Source organism: Salmo trutta, unplaced genomic scaffold, assembly GCF_901001165.1.
Source record: "Salmo trutta unplaced genomic scaffold, fSalTru1.1, whole genome shotgun sequence".
Taxonomy (NCBI): domain Eukaryota; kingdom Metazoa; phylum Chordata; class Actinopteri; order Salmoniformes; family Salmonidae; genus Salmo; species Salmo trutta.
In genome coordinates this window covers 3,502,111-3,518,319 of record NW_021822992.1, presented here as the reverse complement: position 1 = coordinate 3,518,319, position 16,209 = coordinate 3,502,111, and the positions used below count along the sequence as shown (strand labels likewise).

Sequence of the window (16,209 nt, the reverse complement as noted above, 5' to 3'; positions counted from 1 at the left end):
AGACTGGTACCTAAACTAGGATCACCTGGTCCATACTAGACTAGACTGACCTGAACTAGGATCACCTGGTCCATACTAGACTGGTACCTGAAATAGGATCACCTGGTCCATACTAGACTAGACTGGTACCTGAACTAGGATCACCTGGTCCATACTAGACTAGACTGGTACCTGAACTAGGATCACCTGGTCCATACTAGACTAGACTGACCTGAACTAGGATCACCTGGTCCATACTAGACTGGTACCTGAACTAGGATCACCTGGTCCATACTAGACTAGACTGGTACCTGAACTAGGATCACCTGGTCCATACTAGACTAGTACCTGAACTAGGATCAACCTGGTCCATACTAGACTGGTACCTGAACTAGGATCACCTGGTCCATACTAGACTGGTACCTGAACTAGGATCACCTGGTCCATACTAGACTAGTACCTGAACTAGGATCACCTGGTCCATACTAGACTAGACTGGTACCTGAACTAGGATCACCTGGTCCATACTAGACTAGACTGACCTGAACTAGGATCACCTGGTCCATACTAGACTAGACTGGTACCTGAACTAGGATCACCTGGTCCATACTAGACTAGACTGACCTGAACTAGGATCACCTGGTCCATACTAGACTGGTACCTGAACTAGGATCACCTGGTCCATACTAGACTAGACTGGTACCTGAACTAGGATCACCTGGTCCATACTAGACTAGACTGGTACCTGAACTAGGATCACCTGGTCCATACTAGACTAGACTGGTACCTGAACTAGGATCACCTGGTCCATACTAGACTGGTACCTGAACTAGGATCACCTGGTCCATACTAGACTAGACTGACCTGAACTAGGATCACCTGGTCCATACTAGACTGGTACCTGAACTAGGATCACCTGGTCCGTACTAGACTAGACTGGTACCTGAACTAGGATCACCTGGTCCATACTAGACTAGTACCTGAACTAGGATCACCTGGTCCATACTAGACTGGTACCTGAACTAGGATCACCTGGTCCATACTAGACTAGACTGGTACCTGAACTAGGATCACCTGGTACATACTAGACTGGTACCTGAACTAGGATCACCTGGTCCATACTAGACTGGTACCTGAACTAGGATCACCTGGTCCATACTAGACTAGACTGGTACCTGGACTAGGATCACCTGGTACATACTAGACTAGACTGGTACCTGAACTAGGATCACCTGGTCCATACTAGACTAGACTGGTACCTGAACTAGGATCAACTGGTCCATACTAGACTGGTACCTGAACTAGGATCACCTGGTCCATACTAGACTAGACTGGTACCTGAACTAAGTTCATCTAGTCCATACTAGACTGGTACCTGAACTAGGATCACCTGGTCCATACTAGACTGGTACCTGAACTAGGTTCACCTGGTCCATACTAGACTGGTAGCTGAACTAGGATCACCTGGTCCATACTAGACTAGACTGGTACCTGAACTAGGATCACCTGGTCCATACTAGACTAGACTGGTACCTGAACTAGGATCACCTGGTCCATACTAGACTAGACTGGTACCTGAACTAGGATCACCTGGTCCATACTAGACTGGTACCTGAACTAGGATCACCTGGTCCATACTAGACTAGACTGGTACCTGAACTAGGTTCACCTGGTCCATACTAGACTGGTACCTGAACTAGGATCACCTGGTCCATACTAGACTAGACTGGTACCTGAACTAGGTTCACCTGGTCCATACTAGACTGGTACCTGAACTAGGATCACCTGGTCCATACTAGACTAGACTGGTACCTGAACTAGGATCACCTGGTCCATACTAGACTAGACTGGTACCTGAACTAGGATCACCTGGTCCATACTAGACTAGACTGGTACCTGAACTAGGATCACCTGGTCCATACTAGACTAGACTGGTACCTGAACTAGGATCACCTGGTCCATACTAGACTGGTACCTGAACTAGGATCACCTGGTCCATACTAGACTAGACTGGTACCTGAACTAGGATCACCTGGTCCATACTAGACTGGTAGCTGAACTAGGATCACCTGGTCCATACTAGACTAGACTGGTACCTGAACTAGGATCACCTGGTCCATACTAGACTAGACTGGTACCTGAACTAGGATCACTTGGTCCATACTAGACTAGACTGGTACCTGAACTAGGATCACCTGGTCCATACTAGACTAGTACCTGAACTAGGATCACCTGGTCCATACTAGACTGGTACCTGAACTAGGATCACCTGGTCCATACTAGACTGGTACCTGAACTAGGATCACCTGGTCCATACTAGACTGGTACCTGAACTAGGATCACCTGGTCCATACTAGACTAGACTGGTACCTGAATTAGGATCACCTGGTCCATACTAGACTAGACTGACCTGAACTAGGATCACCTGGTCCATACTAGACTAGACTGGTACCTGAACTAGGATCACCTGGTCCATACTAGACTGGTAGCTGAACTAGGATGACCTGGTCCATACTAGACTGGTACCTGAACTAGGATCACCTGGTCCATACTAGACTGGTACCTGAACTAGGATCACCTGGTCCATAATAGACTAGACTGGTACCTGAACTAGGATCACCTGGTCCATACTAGACTGGTACCTGAACTAGGATCACCTGGTCCATACTAGACTAGACTGGTACCTGAACTAGGTTCACCTGGTCCATACTAGACTGGTACCTGAACTAGGATCACCTGGTCCATACTAGACTAGACTGGTACCTGAACTAGGTTCACCTGGTCCATACTAGACTGGTACCTGAACTAGGATCACCTGGTCCATACTAGACTAGACTGGTACCTGAACTAGGATCACCTGGTCCATACTAGACTAGACTGGTACCTGAACTAGGATCACCTGGTCCATACTAGACTAGACTGGTACCTGAACTAGTATCACCTGGTCCATACTAGACTAGACTGGTACCTGAACTAGGATCACCTGGTCCATACTAGACTGGTACCTGAACTAGGATCACCTGGTCCATACTAGACTAGACTGGTACCTGAACTAGGATCACCTGGTCCATACTAGACTGGTACCTGAACTAGGATCACCTGGTCCATACTAGACTAGACTGGTACCTGAACTAGGATCACCTGGTCCATACTAGACTGGTACCTGAACTAGGATCACCTGGTCCATACTAGACTAGACTGGTACCTGAACTAGGATCACCTGGTCCATACTGGACTAGACTGACCTGAACTAGGATCACCTGGTCCATACTAGACTAGACTGGTACCTGAACTAGGATCACTTGGTCCATACTAGACTGGTAGCTGAACTAGGATCACCTGGTCCATACTAGACTGGTACCTGAACTAGGATCACCTGGTCCATACTAGACTAGACTGGTACCTGAACTAGGTTCACCTGGTCCATACTAGACTGGTACCTGAACTAGGATCACCTGGTCCATACTAGACTAGACTGGTACCTGAACTAGGTTCACCTGGTCCATACTAGACTGGTACCTGAACTAGGATCACCTGGTCCATACTAGACTAGACTGGTACCTGAACTAGGATCACCTGGTCCATACTAGACTAGACTGGTACCTGAACTAGGATCACCTGGTCCATACTAGACTAGACTGGTACCTGAACTAGTATCACCTGGTCCATACTAGACTAGACTGGTACCTGAACTAGGATCACCTGGTCCATACTAGACTGGTACCTGAACTAGGATCACCTGGTCCATACTAGACTAGACTGGTACCTGAACTAGGATCACCTGGTCCATACTAGACTAGACTGGTACCTGAACTAGGATCACCTGGTCCATACTAGACTGGTAGCTGAACTAGGATCACCTGGTCCATACTAGACTAGACTGGTACCTGAACTAGGATCACCTGGTCCATACTAGACTGGTACCTGAACTAGGATCACCTGGTCCATACTAGACTAGACTGGTACCTGAACTAGGATCACCTGGTCCATACTAGACTGGTAGCTGAACTAGGATCACCTGGTCCATACTAGACTGGTACCTGAACTAGGATCACCTGGTCCATACTAGACTGGTACCTGAACTAGGATCACCTGGTCCATACTAGACTAGACTGGTACCTGAACTAGGATCACCTGGTCCATACTAGACTGGTACCTGAACTAGGATCACCTGGTCCATACTAGACTGGTACCTGAATTAGGATCACCTGGTCCGTACGTGGACGTGGTTGAGCTTATGAGTGTGCATTCATATGAATGTTGTGTTCTGGTTGTGTTCCAGGGGTCCCAGGTTCATGTTCTGGTTGTGTTCCAGGGGTCCCAGGTTCATGTTCTGGTTGTGTTCCAGGGGTCCCAGGTTCAAGTTGTGTTCCAGGGGTCCCAGGTTCATGTTCTGGTTGTGTTCCAGGGGTCCCAGGTTCATGTTGTGTTCCAGGGGTCCCAGGTTCATGTTGTGTTCCAGGGGTCCCAGGTTCATGTTCTGGTTGTGTTCCAGGGGTCCCAGGTTCATGTTCTGGTTGTGTTCCAGGGGTCCCAGGTTCATGTTCTGGTTGTGTTCCAGGGGTCCCAGGTTCATGTTGTGTTCCAGGGGTCCCAGGTTCGTGTTGTGTTCCAGGGGTCCCAGGTTCATGTTGTGTTCCAGGGGTCCCAGGTTCATGTTGTGTTCCAGGGGTCCCAGGTTCATGTTGTGTTCCAGGGGTCCCAGGTTCATGTTGTGGTTGTGTTCCAGGGGTCCCAGGTTCATGTTGTGGTTGTGTTCCAGGGGTCCCAGGTTCATGTTGTGTTCCAGGGGTCCCAGGTTCATGTTCTGGTTGTGTTCCAGGGGTCCCAGGTTCATGTTCTGGTTGTGTTCCAGGGGTCCCAGGTTCATGTTGTGTTCCAGGGGTCCCAGGTTCATGTTGTGTTCCAGGGGTCCCAGGTTCATGTTCTGGTTGTGTTCCAGGGGTCCCAGGTTCATGTTCTGGTTGTGTTCCAGGGTCCCAGGTTCATGTTCTGGTTGTGTTCCAGGGGTCCCAGGTTCATGTTGTGTTCCAGGGGTCCCAGGTTCGTGTTGTGTTCCAGGGGTCCCAGGTTCATGTTGTGTTCCAGGGGTCCCAGGTTCATGTTGTGTTCCAGGGGTCCCAGGTTCATGTTGTGTTCCAGGGGTCCCAGGTTCTTGTTGTGTTCCAGGGGTCCCAGGTTCATGTTGTGTTCCAGGGGTCCCAGGTTCATGTTGTGTTCCAGGGGTCCCAGGTTCATGTTCTGGTTGTGTTCCAGGGGTCCCAGGTTCTTGTTGTGTTCCAGGGGTCCAAGGTTTGTGTTCTGGTTGTGTTCCAGGGGTCCCAGGTTCAGGATGAGCCAGAAAGCAATTGATCCTCTCAGACTGTCACTGTGGAGGAACGGACAGCTACGGCCTCCCTCTGGTGTCAACCCTAACCCTGGTTACATCACCCTCCACGCCCTCCGGCCTCACACCTGTATACCTCGACCTGCCGTCCGCCCAGACACCTCTCTACCCAGAGACAGGACCCCCACACCAGCTCACACACAGGTACTCGGTGTGAACGACAGAGAGTTGAGATGAGCGCTTTGATTTTTCTTTATTTTATGAAAAGCTCTATATAAGTTGAATAAAGTATTATTATTCTGTGTGTTATGTCAGACAGGTTAATATAGTAGTATTATTCTGTGTGTGTTATATCAGACAGGTTAATATAGTAGTATTATTCTGTGTGTGTTATATCAGACAGGTTAATATAGTAGTATTATTCTGTGTGTGTTAAATCAGACAGGTTAATATAGTAGTATTATTCTGTGTGTGTTATATCAGACAGGTTAATATAGTAGTATTATTCTGTGTGTTATGTCAGACAGGTTAATATAGTAGTATTATTCTGTGTGTGTTCTCAGACAGGTTAATATAGTAGTATTATTCTGTGTGTGTGATGTCAGACAGGTTAATATAGTAGTATTATTCTGTGGGTGTTATATCAGACAGGTTAATATAGTAGTATTATTCTGTGTTGTGTCAGACAGGTTAATATAGTACTATTATTCTGTGTGTGTGTGTGTCAGACAGGTTAATATAGTAGTATTATTCTGTGTGTTATGTCAGACAGGTTAATAAAGTAGTATTATTCTGTGTGTTATATCAGACAGGTTAATATAGTAGTATTATTCTGTGTGATATATCAGACAGGTTAATATAGTAGTATTATTCTGTGTGTGTGTTATATCAGACAGGTTAATAAAGTAGTATTATTCTGTGTGTGTTATGTCAGACAGGTTAATATAGTAGTATTATTCTGTGTGTGTTATGTCAGACAGGTTAATATAGTAGTATTATTCTGTGTGTGTTGTGTCAGACAGGTTAATATAGTAGTATTATTCTGTGTGTGTTATGTCAGACAGGTTAATATAGTAGTATTATTCTGTGTGTCAGACTGGTTAATAAAGTAGTATTATTCTGTGTGTGTGTTATGTCAGACAGGTTAATAAAGTAGTATTATTCTGTGTGTTGTCAGACAGGTTAATATAGTAGTATTATTCTGTGTGTTGTCAGAGAGGTTAATAAAGTAGTATTATTCTGTGTTATATCAGACAGGTTAATAAAGTAGTATTATTCTGTGTGTTGTCAGACAGGTTAATATAGTATTATTATTCTGTGTGTTATATCAGACAGGTTAATAAAGTAGTATTATTCTGTGTGTGTTGTCAGACAGGTTAATATAGTAGTATTATTCTGTGTGTGTTGTCAGACAGGTTAATATAGTAGTATTATTCTGTGTGTGTTATGTCAGACAGGTTAATATAGTAGTATTATTCTGTGTGTTATCAGACAGGTTAATATAGTAGTATTATTCTGTGTGTTGTCAGACAGGTTAATATAGTAGTATTATTCTGTGTGTCAGACAGGTTAATAAAGTAGTATTATTCTGTGTGTGTGTTATGTCAGACAGGTTAATAAAGTAGTATTATTCTGTGTGTTGTCAGACAGGTTAATATAGTAGTATTATTCTGTGTTATATCAGACAGGTTAATAAAGTAGTATTATTCTGTGTGTTGTCAGACAGGTTAATATAGTAGTATTATTCTGTGTGTTATATCAGACAGGTTAATAAAGTAGTATTATTCTGTGTGTGTTGTCAGACAGGTTAATATAGTAGTATTATTCTGTGTGTGTTGTCAGACAGGTTAATATAGTAGTATTATTCTGTGTGTGTTATGTCAGACAGGTTAATAAAGTAGTATTATTCTGTGTGTTGTCAGACAGGTAATATAGTAGTATTATTCTGTGTGTGTTGTCAGACAGGTTAATAAAGTAGTATTATTCTGTGTGTGTGTTGTCAGACAGGTTAATAAAGTAGTATTATTCTGTGTGTTGTGTCAGACAGGTTAATATAGTAGTATTATTCTGTGTGTTGTCAGACAGGTTAATAAAGTAGTATTATTCTGTGTGTTGTCAGACAGGTTAATATAGTAGTATTATTCTGTGTGTTGTCAGACAGGTTAATAAAGTAGTATTATTCTGTGTGTGTTGTCAGACAGGTTAATATAGTAGTATTATTCTGTGTGTGTTATCAGACAGGTTAATATAGTAGTATTATTCTGTGTTGTGTCAGACAGGTTAATAAAGTAGTATTATTCTGTGTGTGTTGTCAGACAGGTTAATATAGTAGTATTATTCTGTGTGTTATGTCAGACAGGTTAATAAAGTAGTATTATTCTGTGTGTTGTCAGACAGGTTAATATAGTAGTATTATTCTGTGTGTTGTCAGAGAGGTTAATAAAGTAGTATTATTCTGTGTTATATCAGACAGGTTAATATAGTAGTATTATTCTGTGTTGTGTCAGACAGGTTAATAAAGTAGTATTATTCTGTGTGTGTTGTCAGACAGGTTAATATAGTAGTATTATTCTGTGTGTGTTGTGTCAGACAGGTTAATATAGTAGTATTATTCTGTGTGTGTTATGTCAGACAGGTTAATATAGTAGTATTATTCTGTGTGTCAGACAGGTTAATATAGTAGTATTATTCTGTGTGTGTTGTGTCAGACAGGTTAATATAGTAGTATTATTCTGTGTGTGTTATGTCAGACAGGTTAATATAGTAGTATTATTCTGTGTGTCAGACAGGTTAATAAAGTAGTATTATTCTGTGTGTGTGTTATGTCAGACAGGTTAATATAGTAGTATTATTCTGTGTGTGTTATGTCAGACAGGTTAATATAGTAGTATTATTCTGTGTGTGTTATATCAGACAGGTTAATATAGTAGTATTATTCTGTGTGTGTTATATCAGACAGGTTAATATAGTAGTATTATTCTGTGTGTTATGTCAGACAGGTTAATATAGTAGTATTATTCTGTGTGTTATGTCAGACAGGTTAATATAGTAGTATTATTCTGTGTGTGTTATGTCAGACAGGTTAATATAGTAGTATTATTCTGTGTGTGTGTCAGACAGGTTAATATAGTAGTATTATTCTGTGTGTTGTCAGACAGGTTAATAAAGTAGTATTATTCTGTGTGTTGTCAGACAGGTTAATAAAGTAGTATTATTCTGTGTGTTGTCAGACAGGTTAATATAGTAGTATTATTCTGTGTGTTGTCAGACAGGTTAATAAAGTAGTATTATTCTGTGTGTGTTGTCAAACAGGTTAATATAGTAGTATTATTCTGTGTGTGTTATCAGACAGGTTAATATAGTAGTACTATTCTGTGTGTTATGTCAGATAGGTTAATAAAGTAGTATTATTCTGTGTGTTGTCAGACAGGTTAATATAGTAGTATTATTCTGTGTGTGTTATATCAGACAGGTTAATATAGTAGTATTATTCTGTGTGTGTTATATCAGACAGGTTAATATAGTAGTATTATTCTGTGTGTGTTATATCAGACAGGTTAATATAGTAGTATTATTCTGTGTGTTATGTCAGACAGGTTAATATAGTAGTATTATTCTGTGTGTGTTATGTCAGACAGGTTAATATAGTAGTATTATTCTGTGTGTGTTATCAGACAGGTTAATATAGTAGTATTATTCTGTGTGTGTGTCAGACAGGTTAATATAGTAGTATTATTCTGTGTGTTGTCAGACAGGTTAATAAAGTAGTATTATTCTGTGTGTTGTCAGACAGGTTAATAAAGTAGTATTATTCTGTGTGTTGTCAGACAGGTTAATATAGTAGTATTATTCTGTGTGTTGTCAGACAGGTTAATAAAGTAGTATTATTCTGTGTGTGTTGTCAGACAGGTTAATATAGTAGTATTATTCTGTGTGTGTTATCAGACAGGTTAATATAGTAGTATTATTCTGTGTTGTGTCAGACAGGTTAATAAAGTAGTATTATTCTGTGTGTGTTGTCAGACAGGTTAATATAGTAGTATTATTCTGTGTGTGTTGTGTCAGACAGGTTAATATAGTAGTATTATTCTGTGTGTTATCAGACAGGTTAATATAGTAGTATTATTCTGTGTGTTGTCAGACAGGTTAATATAGTAGTATTATTCTGTGTGTCAGACAGGTTAATAAAGTAGTATTATTCTGTGTGTGTGTTATGTCAGACAGGTTAATAAAGTAGTATTATTCTGTGTGTTGTCAGACAGGTTAATATAGTAGTATTATTCTGTGTGTTGTCAGACAGGTTAATAAAGTAGTATTATTCTGTGTTATATCAGACAGGTTAATAAAGTAGTATTATTCTGTGTGTTGTCAGACAGGTTAATATAGTAGTATTATTCTGTGTGTGTTGTCAGACAGGTTAATATAGTAGTATTATTCTGTGTGTGTTATGTCAGACAGGTTAATAAAGTAGTATTATTCTGTGTGTTGTCAGACAGGTTAATATAGTAGTATTATTCTGTGTGTGTTGTCAGACAGGTTAATAAAGTAGTATTATTCTGTGTGTGTGTTGTCAGACAGGTTAATAAAGTAGTATTATTCTGTGTGTTGTGTCAGACAGGTTAATATAGTAGTATTATTCTGTGTGTTGTCAGACAGGTTAATATAGTAGTATTATTCTGTGTGTGTTGTCAGACAGGTTAATAAAGTAGTATTATTCTGTGTGTGATGTCAGACAGGTTAATATAGTAGTATTATTCTGTGTGTAATGTCAGACAGGTTAATATAGTAGTATTATTCTGTGTGTTATGTCAGACAGGTTAATATAGTAGTATTATTCTGTGTGTTGTGTCAGACAGGTTAATATAGTAGTATTATTCTGTGTGTTGTCAGACAGGTTAATAAAGTAGTATTATTCTGTGTGTTGTCAGACAGGTTAATATAGTAGTATTATTCTGTGTGTTTTGTCAGACAGGTTAATAAAGTAGTATTATTCTGTGTGTTATCAGACAGGTTAATATAGTAGTATTATTCTGTGTGTGTTGTCAGACAGGTTAATATAGTAGTATTATTCTGTGTGTTATATCAGATAGGTTAATATAGTAGTATTATTCTGTGTGTGTTATGTCAGACAGGTTAATGTAGTAGTATTATTCTGTGTGTGTCAGACAGGTTAATATAGTAGTATTAGTCTGTGTGTGTGTATCAGACAGGTTAATATAGTAGTATTATTCTGTGTGTGTTGTCAGACAGGTTAATAAAGTAGTATTATTCTGTGTGTGTTGTCAGACAGGTTAATATAGTAGTATTATTCTGTGTGTGTTGTCAGACAGGTTAATATAGTAGTATTATTCTGTGTGTGTTCTCAGACAGGTTAATATAGTAGTATTATTCTGTGTGTGTGATGTCAGACAGGTTAATATAGTAGTATTATTCTGTGTGTGTATATCAGACAGGTTAATATAGTAGTATTATTCTGTGTTGTGTCAGACAGGTTAATATAGTAGTATTATTCTGTGTGTGTGTGTGTGTCAGACAGGTTAATATAGTAGTATTATTCTGTGTGTTATGTCAGACAGGTTAATAAAGTAGTATTATTCTGTGTGTTATATCAGACAGGTTAATATAGTAGTATTATTTTGTGTGATATATCAGACAGGTTAATATAGTAGTTTTATTCTGTGTGTGTGTTATAACAGACAGGTTAATAAAGTAGTATTATTCTGTGTGTGTTATGTCAGACAGGTTAATATAGTAGTATTATTCTGTGTGTGTTATGTCAGACAGGTTAATATAGTAGTATTATTCTGTGTGTTGTCAGACAGGTTAATATAGTAGTATTATTCTGTGTGTGTTGTGTCAGACAGGTTAATATAGTAGTATTATTCTGTGTGTGTTATGTCAGACAGGTTAATATAGTAGTATTATTCTGTGTGTCAGACAGGTTAATAAAGTAGTATTATTCTGTGTGTTGTCAGACAGGTTAATATAGTAGTATTATTCTGTGTGTTGTCAGACAGGTTAATAAAGTAGTATTATTCTGTGTTATATCAGACAGGTTAATAAAGTAGTATTATTCTGTGTGTTGTCAGACAGGTTAATATAGTAGTATTATTCTGTGTGTTATATCAGACAGGTTAATAAAGTAGTATTATTCTGTGTGTGTTGTCAGACAGGTTAATATAGTAGTATTATTCTGTGTGTGTTGTCAGACAGGTTAATATAGTAGTATTATTCTGTGTGTGTTATGTCAGACAGGTTAATAAAGTAGTATTATTCTGTGTGTTGTCAGACAGGTAATATAGTAGTATTATTCTGTGTGTGTTGTCAGACAGGTTAATAAAGTAGTATTATTCTGTGTGTGTGTTGTTAGACAGGTTAATAAAGTAGTATTATTCTGTGTGTTGTGTCAGACAGGTTAATATAGTAGTATTATTCTGTGTGTTGTCAGACAGGTTAATATAGTAGTATTATTCTGTGTGTGTTGTCAGACAGGTTAATAAAGTAGTATTATTCTGTGTGTGATGTCAGACAGGTTAATATAGTAGTATTATTCTGTGTGTTATGTCAGACAGGTTAATATAGTAGTATTATTCTGTGTGTTATGTCAGACAGGTTAATATAGTAGTATTATTCTGTGTGTTGTGTCAGACAGGTTAATATAGTAGTATTATTCTGTGTGTTGTCAGACAGGTTAATAAAGTAGTATTATTCTGTGTGTTGTCAGACAGGTTAATATAGTAGTATTATTCTGTGTGTGTTGTCAGACAGGTTAATAAAGTAGTATTATTCTGTGTGTTATCAGACAGGTTAATATAGTAGTATTATTCTGTGTGTGTTGTCAGACAGGTTAATATAGTAGTATTATTCTGTGTGTGTTGTCAGACAGGTTAATATAGTAGTATTATTCTGTGTGTTATATCAGACAGGTTAATATAGTAGTATTATTCTGTGTGTGTTATGTCAGACAGGTTAATGTAGTAGTATTATTCTGTGTGTGTCAGACAGGTTAATAAAGTAGTATTATTCTGTGTGTGTGTGTTGTCAGACAGGTTAATAAAGTAGTATTATTCTGTGTGTGTGTGTCAGACAGGTTAATATAGTAGTATTATTCTGTGTGTGTTGTCAGACAGGTTAATATAGTAGTATTATTTTGTGTGTGTGTATCAGACAGGTTAATATAGTAGTATTATTCTGTGTGTGTTGTCAGACAGGTTAATAAAGTAGTATTATTCTGTGTGTGTTGTCAGACAGGTTAATATAGTAGTATTATTCTGTGTGTGTTGTCAGACAGGTTAATATAGTAGTATTATTCTGTGTGTGTTGTCAGACAGGTTAATATAGTAGTATTATTCTGTGTGTGTTGTCAGACAGGTTAATATAGTAGTATTATTCTGTGTGTGTTGTCAGACAGGTAATGCCAGCAGCAGTCCTGTTGTAGGGGACAGGCGGATGGAGAGGATGTTACAGGCTCTATGTGTCGACTCACAGGCCGGGTTCTACTTCACACGCTACTGTGAAAGCTCTGGAAACCCGGTACAAACAGCTCTCTCTCTGTCTCTCTCTCTCTCTCTGTCTCTCTCTGTCTCTCTCTCTCTCTCTGTCTGTCTCTCTCTCTGTCTCTCTCTCTCTCTCTCTCTCTGTCTCTCTCTGTCTCTCTCTCTCTCTCTGTCTGTCTCTCTCTCTGTCTCTCTCTCTCTCTCTGTCTGTCTCTCTCTCTCTCTCTGTCTGTCTCTCTCTGTCTCTCTCCTCTCTCTCTGTCTCTCTCTGTCTCTCTCTCTCTCTCTGTCTGTCTCTCTCTCTGTCTCTCTCTCTCTCTCTGTCTGTCTCTCTCTCTCTCTCTGTCTGTCTCTCTCTGTCTCTCTCTCTCTCTCTGTCTGTCTCTCTCTCTCTCTCTGTCTGTCTCTCTCTCTCTGTCTCTGTGTCTCTCTCTCTCCTTTTTAAACCAAGGTGTTTTCCTGACAACTTTAGCATATCGATAATTCTTTTGCCAAATGATTATTAATACCCAATTATTATGTGAAAAGTGTATATCTGTCAATTCAAATCAAAGGGATTTATTGGCAGGGTAGCCTAGTGGTTAGAGCGTTGAGCCAGTAACCGAAAGGCTGTAAGATCGAATCACCAAGCTGACAAGGTAAAAATCTGTCGTTCTGCCACTGAGCAAGGCCGTTGTTCCCCTGGTGCCGAAGACATGGATGTCGGTTAAGGCAGCTGCCCCTCACCTCTCTGAAAGCATCGGTCCCGTGTGGCTCAGTTGGTAGAGCATGGTGTTTGCAACGCCAGGGTTGTGGGTTCGATTCCCCCGGGGGGGCCAGTACGGAGAAAAAATAATAATAATGTATGAAATGTCTCCATTCACTACTGTAAGTCGCTCTGGATAAGAGCGTCTGCTAAATGACAAATGTAAATGCATTCAGTTGTACAACTGACTAGGTATCCCCCTTTCCCCAGGGGAAACATGTTTACATTACCAAAACAAGTGAAATAGATAATGAAATTAACAGTAAACACTCACAAATGTTTCAATAGAATAGAGACATTTCAAATGTTATGTTATTGGCTATGTACAGTGTTATAACGATGTGCAAATAGTTAAAGTACAAAAGGGAAAATAAATCAACATAAATATGGGTTGTATTTACGATGGTGTTTGTTCTTCACTGGTTGACCTTTTCTAATGGAAACAGGTCACACATCTTGCTGCTGTGATGGAACACTGTGGTATTTCACCCAGTAGATATGGGAGTTTATCAGAATTGGATTTGTTTTCTAATTCTTTGTTTGTTTTTTTGGTCTCTGTCGCTCTGTCTTTCTCTCTGTCCACGAGTGCTATTGTAGCTGTTTTGTCCAACATAAATAAATAGGTCTTCCTGTATCTTCTCAGCTGTGGGAGAATGCTGTCCACTTCTGGTGTGATCTGCAGCAGTACCACCAGCTCTTCTACCGAGATGGACTGGATCCCTACATGGTACAGAGACAGGCTCATGTAAGATTGGATCCCTGGGTGAAGGGGGGGGGGGGGGGGGGGGGGGGGGGTAATTGCGTCAGATGCTGGATTAGGTTCTGGTGGGAGATGTAGGATAAAATATATGATAATAGTGATGATGATGATGATGATAATAGTGATGATGATGATGAAGATGACCGTCTGACCCATTAGTTACGGTTCTAACCCCTCCAGTTGCTGTATTCAACCTACGTGTGCAGTGGTGCCTGTAGTAGCATTGAGGTGGAAGAGGAGAGCAGAGAGAGGGTGTATACCTGTCTCACTCCCCCGTTTGAGGAGCTGTTTGACTGGGTGGAGGAACACATTCTGACCCTCCTCCTGGAGCCCTGGACACTGCTCACCACCAGGGACATGGAAACCTTCCAGAAGGTATGAAAATAGCTTATCTGCTGAAACAGACAAACTCTCCTGTTCGTGCATCTGTCCTTAGATTCGTACGTTGTGTGTTTTGCTCTGGATATTTGACGTTATGACGTGGATTCGTTGTTAATGTGTCTTCTCTCAGGTGGCTGTACGGGAGGAGACTCGCCAGGTGGAGTCAGAGCGTTACTGTGTCTTCTCTCAGGTGGCTGTACGGGAGGAGACTCGCCAGGTGGAGTCAGAGCGTTACTGTATCTTCTCTCAGGTGGCTGTACGGGAGGAGACTCGCCAGGTGGAGTCAGAGCGTTACTGTATCTTCTCTCAGGTGGCTGTACGGGAGGAGACTCGCCAGGTGGAGTCAGAGCAGTACAGAGAACTGACGTGGATTCATTAGTTACTGTATCTTCTCTCAGGTGGCTGTACGGGAGGAGACTCGCCAGGTGGAGTCAGAGCAGTACAGAGAACTGACGTGGATTCATTAGTTACTGTGTCTTCTCTCAGGTGGCTGTACGGGAGGAGACTCGCCAGGTGGAGTCAGAGCAGTACAGAGAACTGACGTGGATTCATTAGTTACTGTATCTTCTCTCAGGTGGCTGTACGGGAGGAGACTCGCCAGGTGGAGTCAGAGCAGTACAGAGAACTGACGTGGATTCATTAGTTACTGTGTCTTCTCTCAGGTGGCTGTACGGGAGGAGACTCGCCAGGTGGAGTCAGAGCAGTACAGAGAACTGAAGAAGCTGTACGAGGAGGCTGGACACAGACTGGAACAGGTGACCTCTATTGAAGTCCAATGCTCCAATGCATGATCTATGTAACAGTCTGAGTAGTAAGTGTTGATCTAGGATTAAGTCCCCCCTGTGGTGTTGATCTAGGATCAAGTCCCCCTGAAGTGTTGATCTAGGATCAAGTCCCCCCTGTCCCCCTGAGGTGATGATCTAGGATCAAGTCCCCCCTGTCCCCCCGAGGTGCTGATCTAGGATCAAGTCCCCCCTGTCCCCCTGAGGTGCTGATCCAGGATCAAGTCCCCCCCCTAAAGTGTTGATCTGAAAGACTAAACTGATCATAGATTAAGCACTTCTACATTTAGCAGACGCTCTTATCCAAAGCGACTTACAGTAGTGAATACATACATTTAATTTAATTTAATTTCATGCATTTCTTTTTTGTACTGGCCCCCCATGGGAATCGAACCCACAACCCTGGCGTTGCACACACCATGCTGGCGTTACAAACACCATGCTCTACCAACTGAGCCACAGGGAAGGCCAAATCCTTACTAGAGCTCTAGTAAGGATTTGGGGGAATCTCAATTGTATTTCCTTGATTCCTTGCATCTCACCTCCTTCTCAAAACCTTCAGAAGGAAGTGAGGAGGGTTTAGTACAATTGAGATCCAGTCTCTCTCCCTCTCTCAGCATGCTGTGGCCCAGGCCTGCAGGCCCCCTCCTCCACCACTAGAGGTCCCCAGGTCTCCAGATATGTGGTCTGCCGTCCCAGAGAGGTACAGAGGGTACAGGTTGGGCTCTCTGCTAGGACAC

General features: G+C 41.0%; 1 protein-coding gene across 1 annotated transcript in view; it reads left to right on the top strand.

Annotated features, from left to right (window-relative positions):
• Positions 1 to 5,276: 5,276 nt before the first annotated feature.
• LOC115187910 (regulator of G-protein signaling 22-like) overlaps positions 5,277 to 16,209 on the top strand; it is a 26,162-nt gene continuing 15,229 nt past the window's right edge. The window contains exons 1-7 of the mRNA XM_029746967.1: positions 5,277 to 5,509; positions 12,713 to 12,838; positions 14,190 to 14,291; positions 14,487 to 14,681; positions 14,998 to 15,053; positions 15,328 to 15,442; positions 16,087 to 16,209. The exon at positions 16,087 to 16,209 is cut by the window's right edge and continues 50 nt beyond it. Coding sequence (XP_029602827.1) covers positions 5,312 to 5,509; positions 12,713 to 12,838; positions 14,190 to 14,291; positions 14,487 to 14,681; positions 14,998 to 15,053; positions 15,328 to 15,442; positions 16,087 to 16,209 — 915 coding nt within the window. The 5' untranslated portion in view covers positions 5,277 to 5,311. The remainder of the gene's footprint in view (positions 5,510 to 12,712; positions 12,839 to 14,189; positions 14,292 to 14,486; positions 14,682 to 14,997; positions 15,054 to 15,327; positions 15,443 to 16,086) is intronic.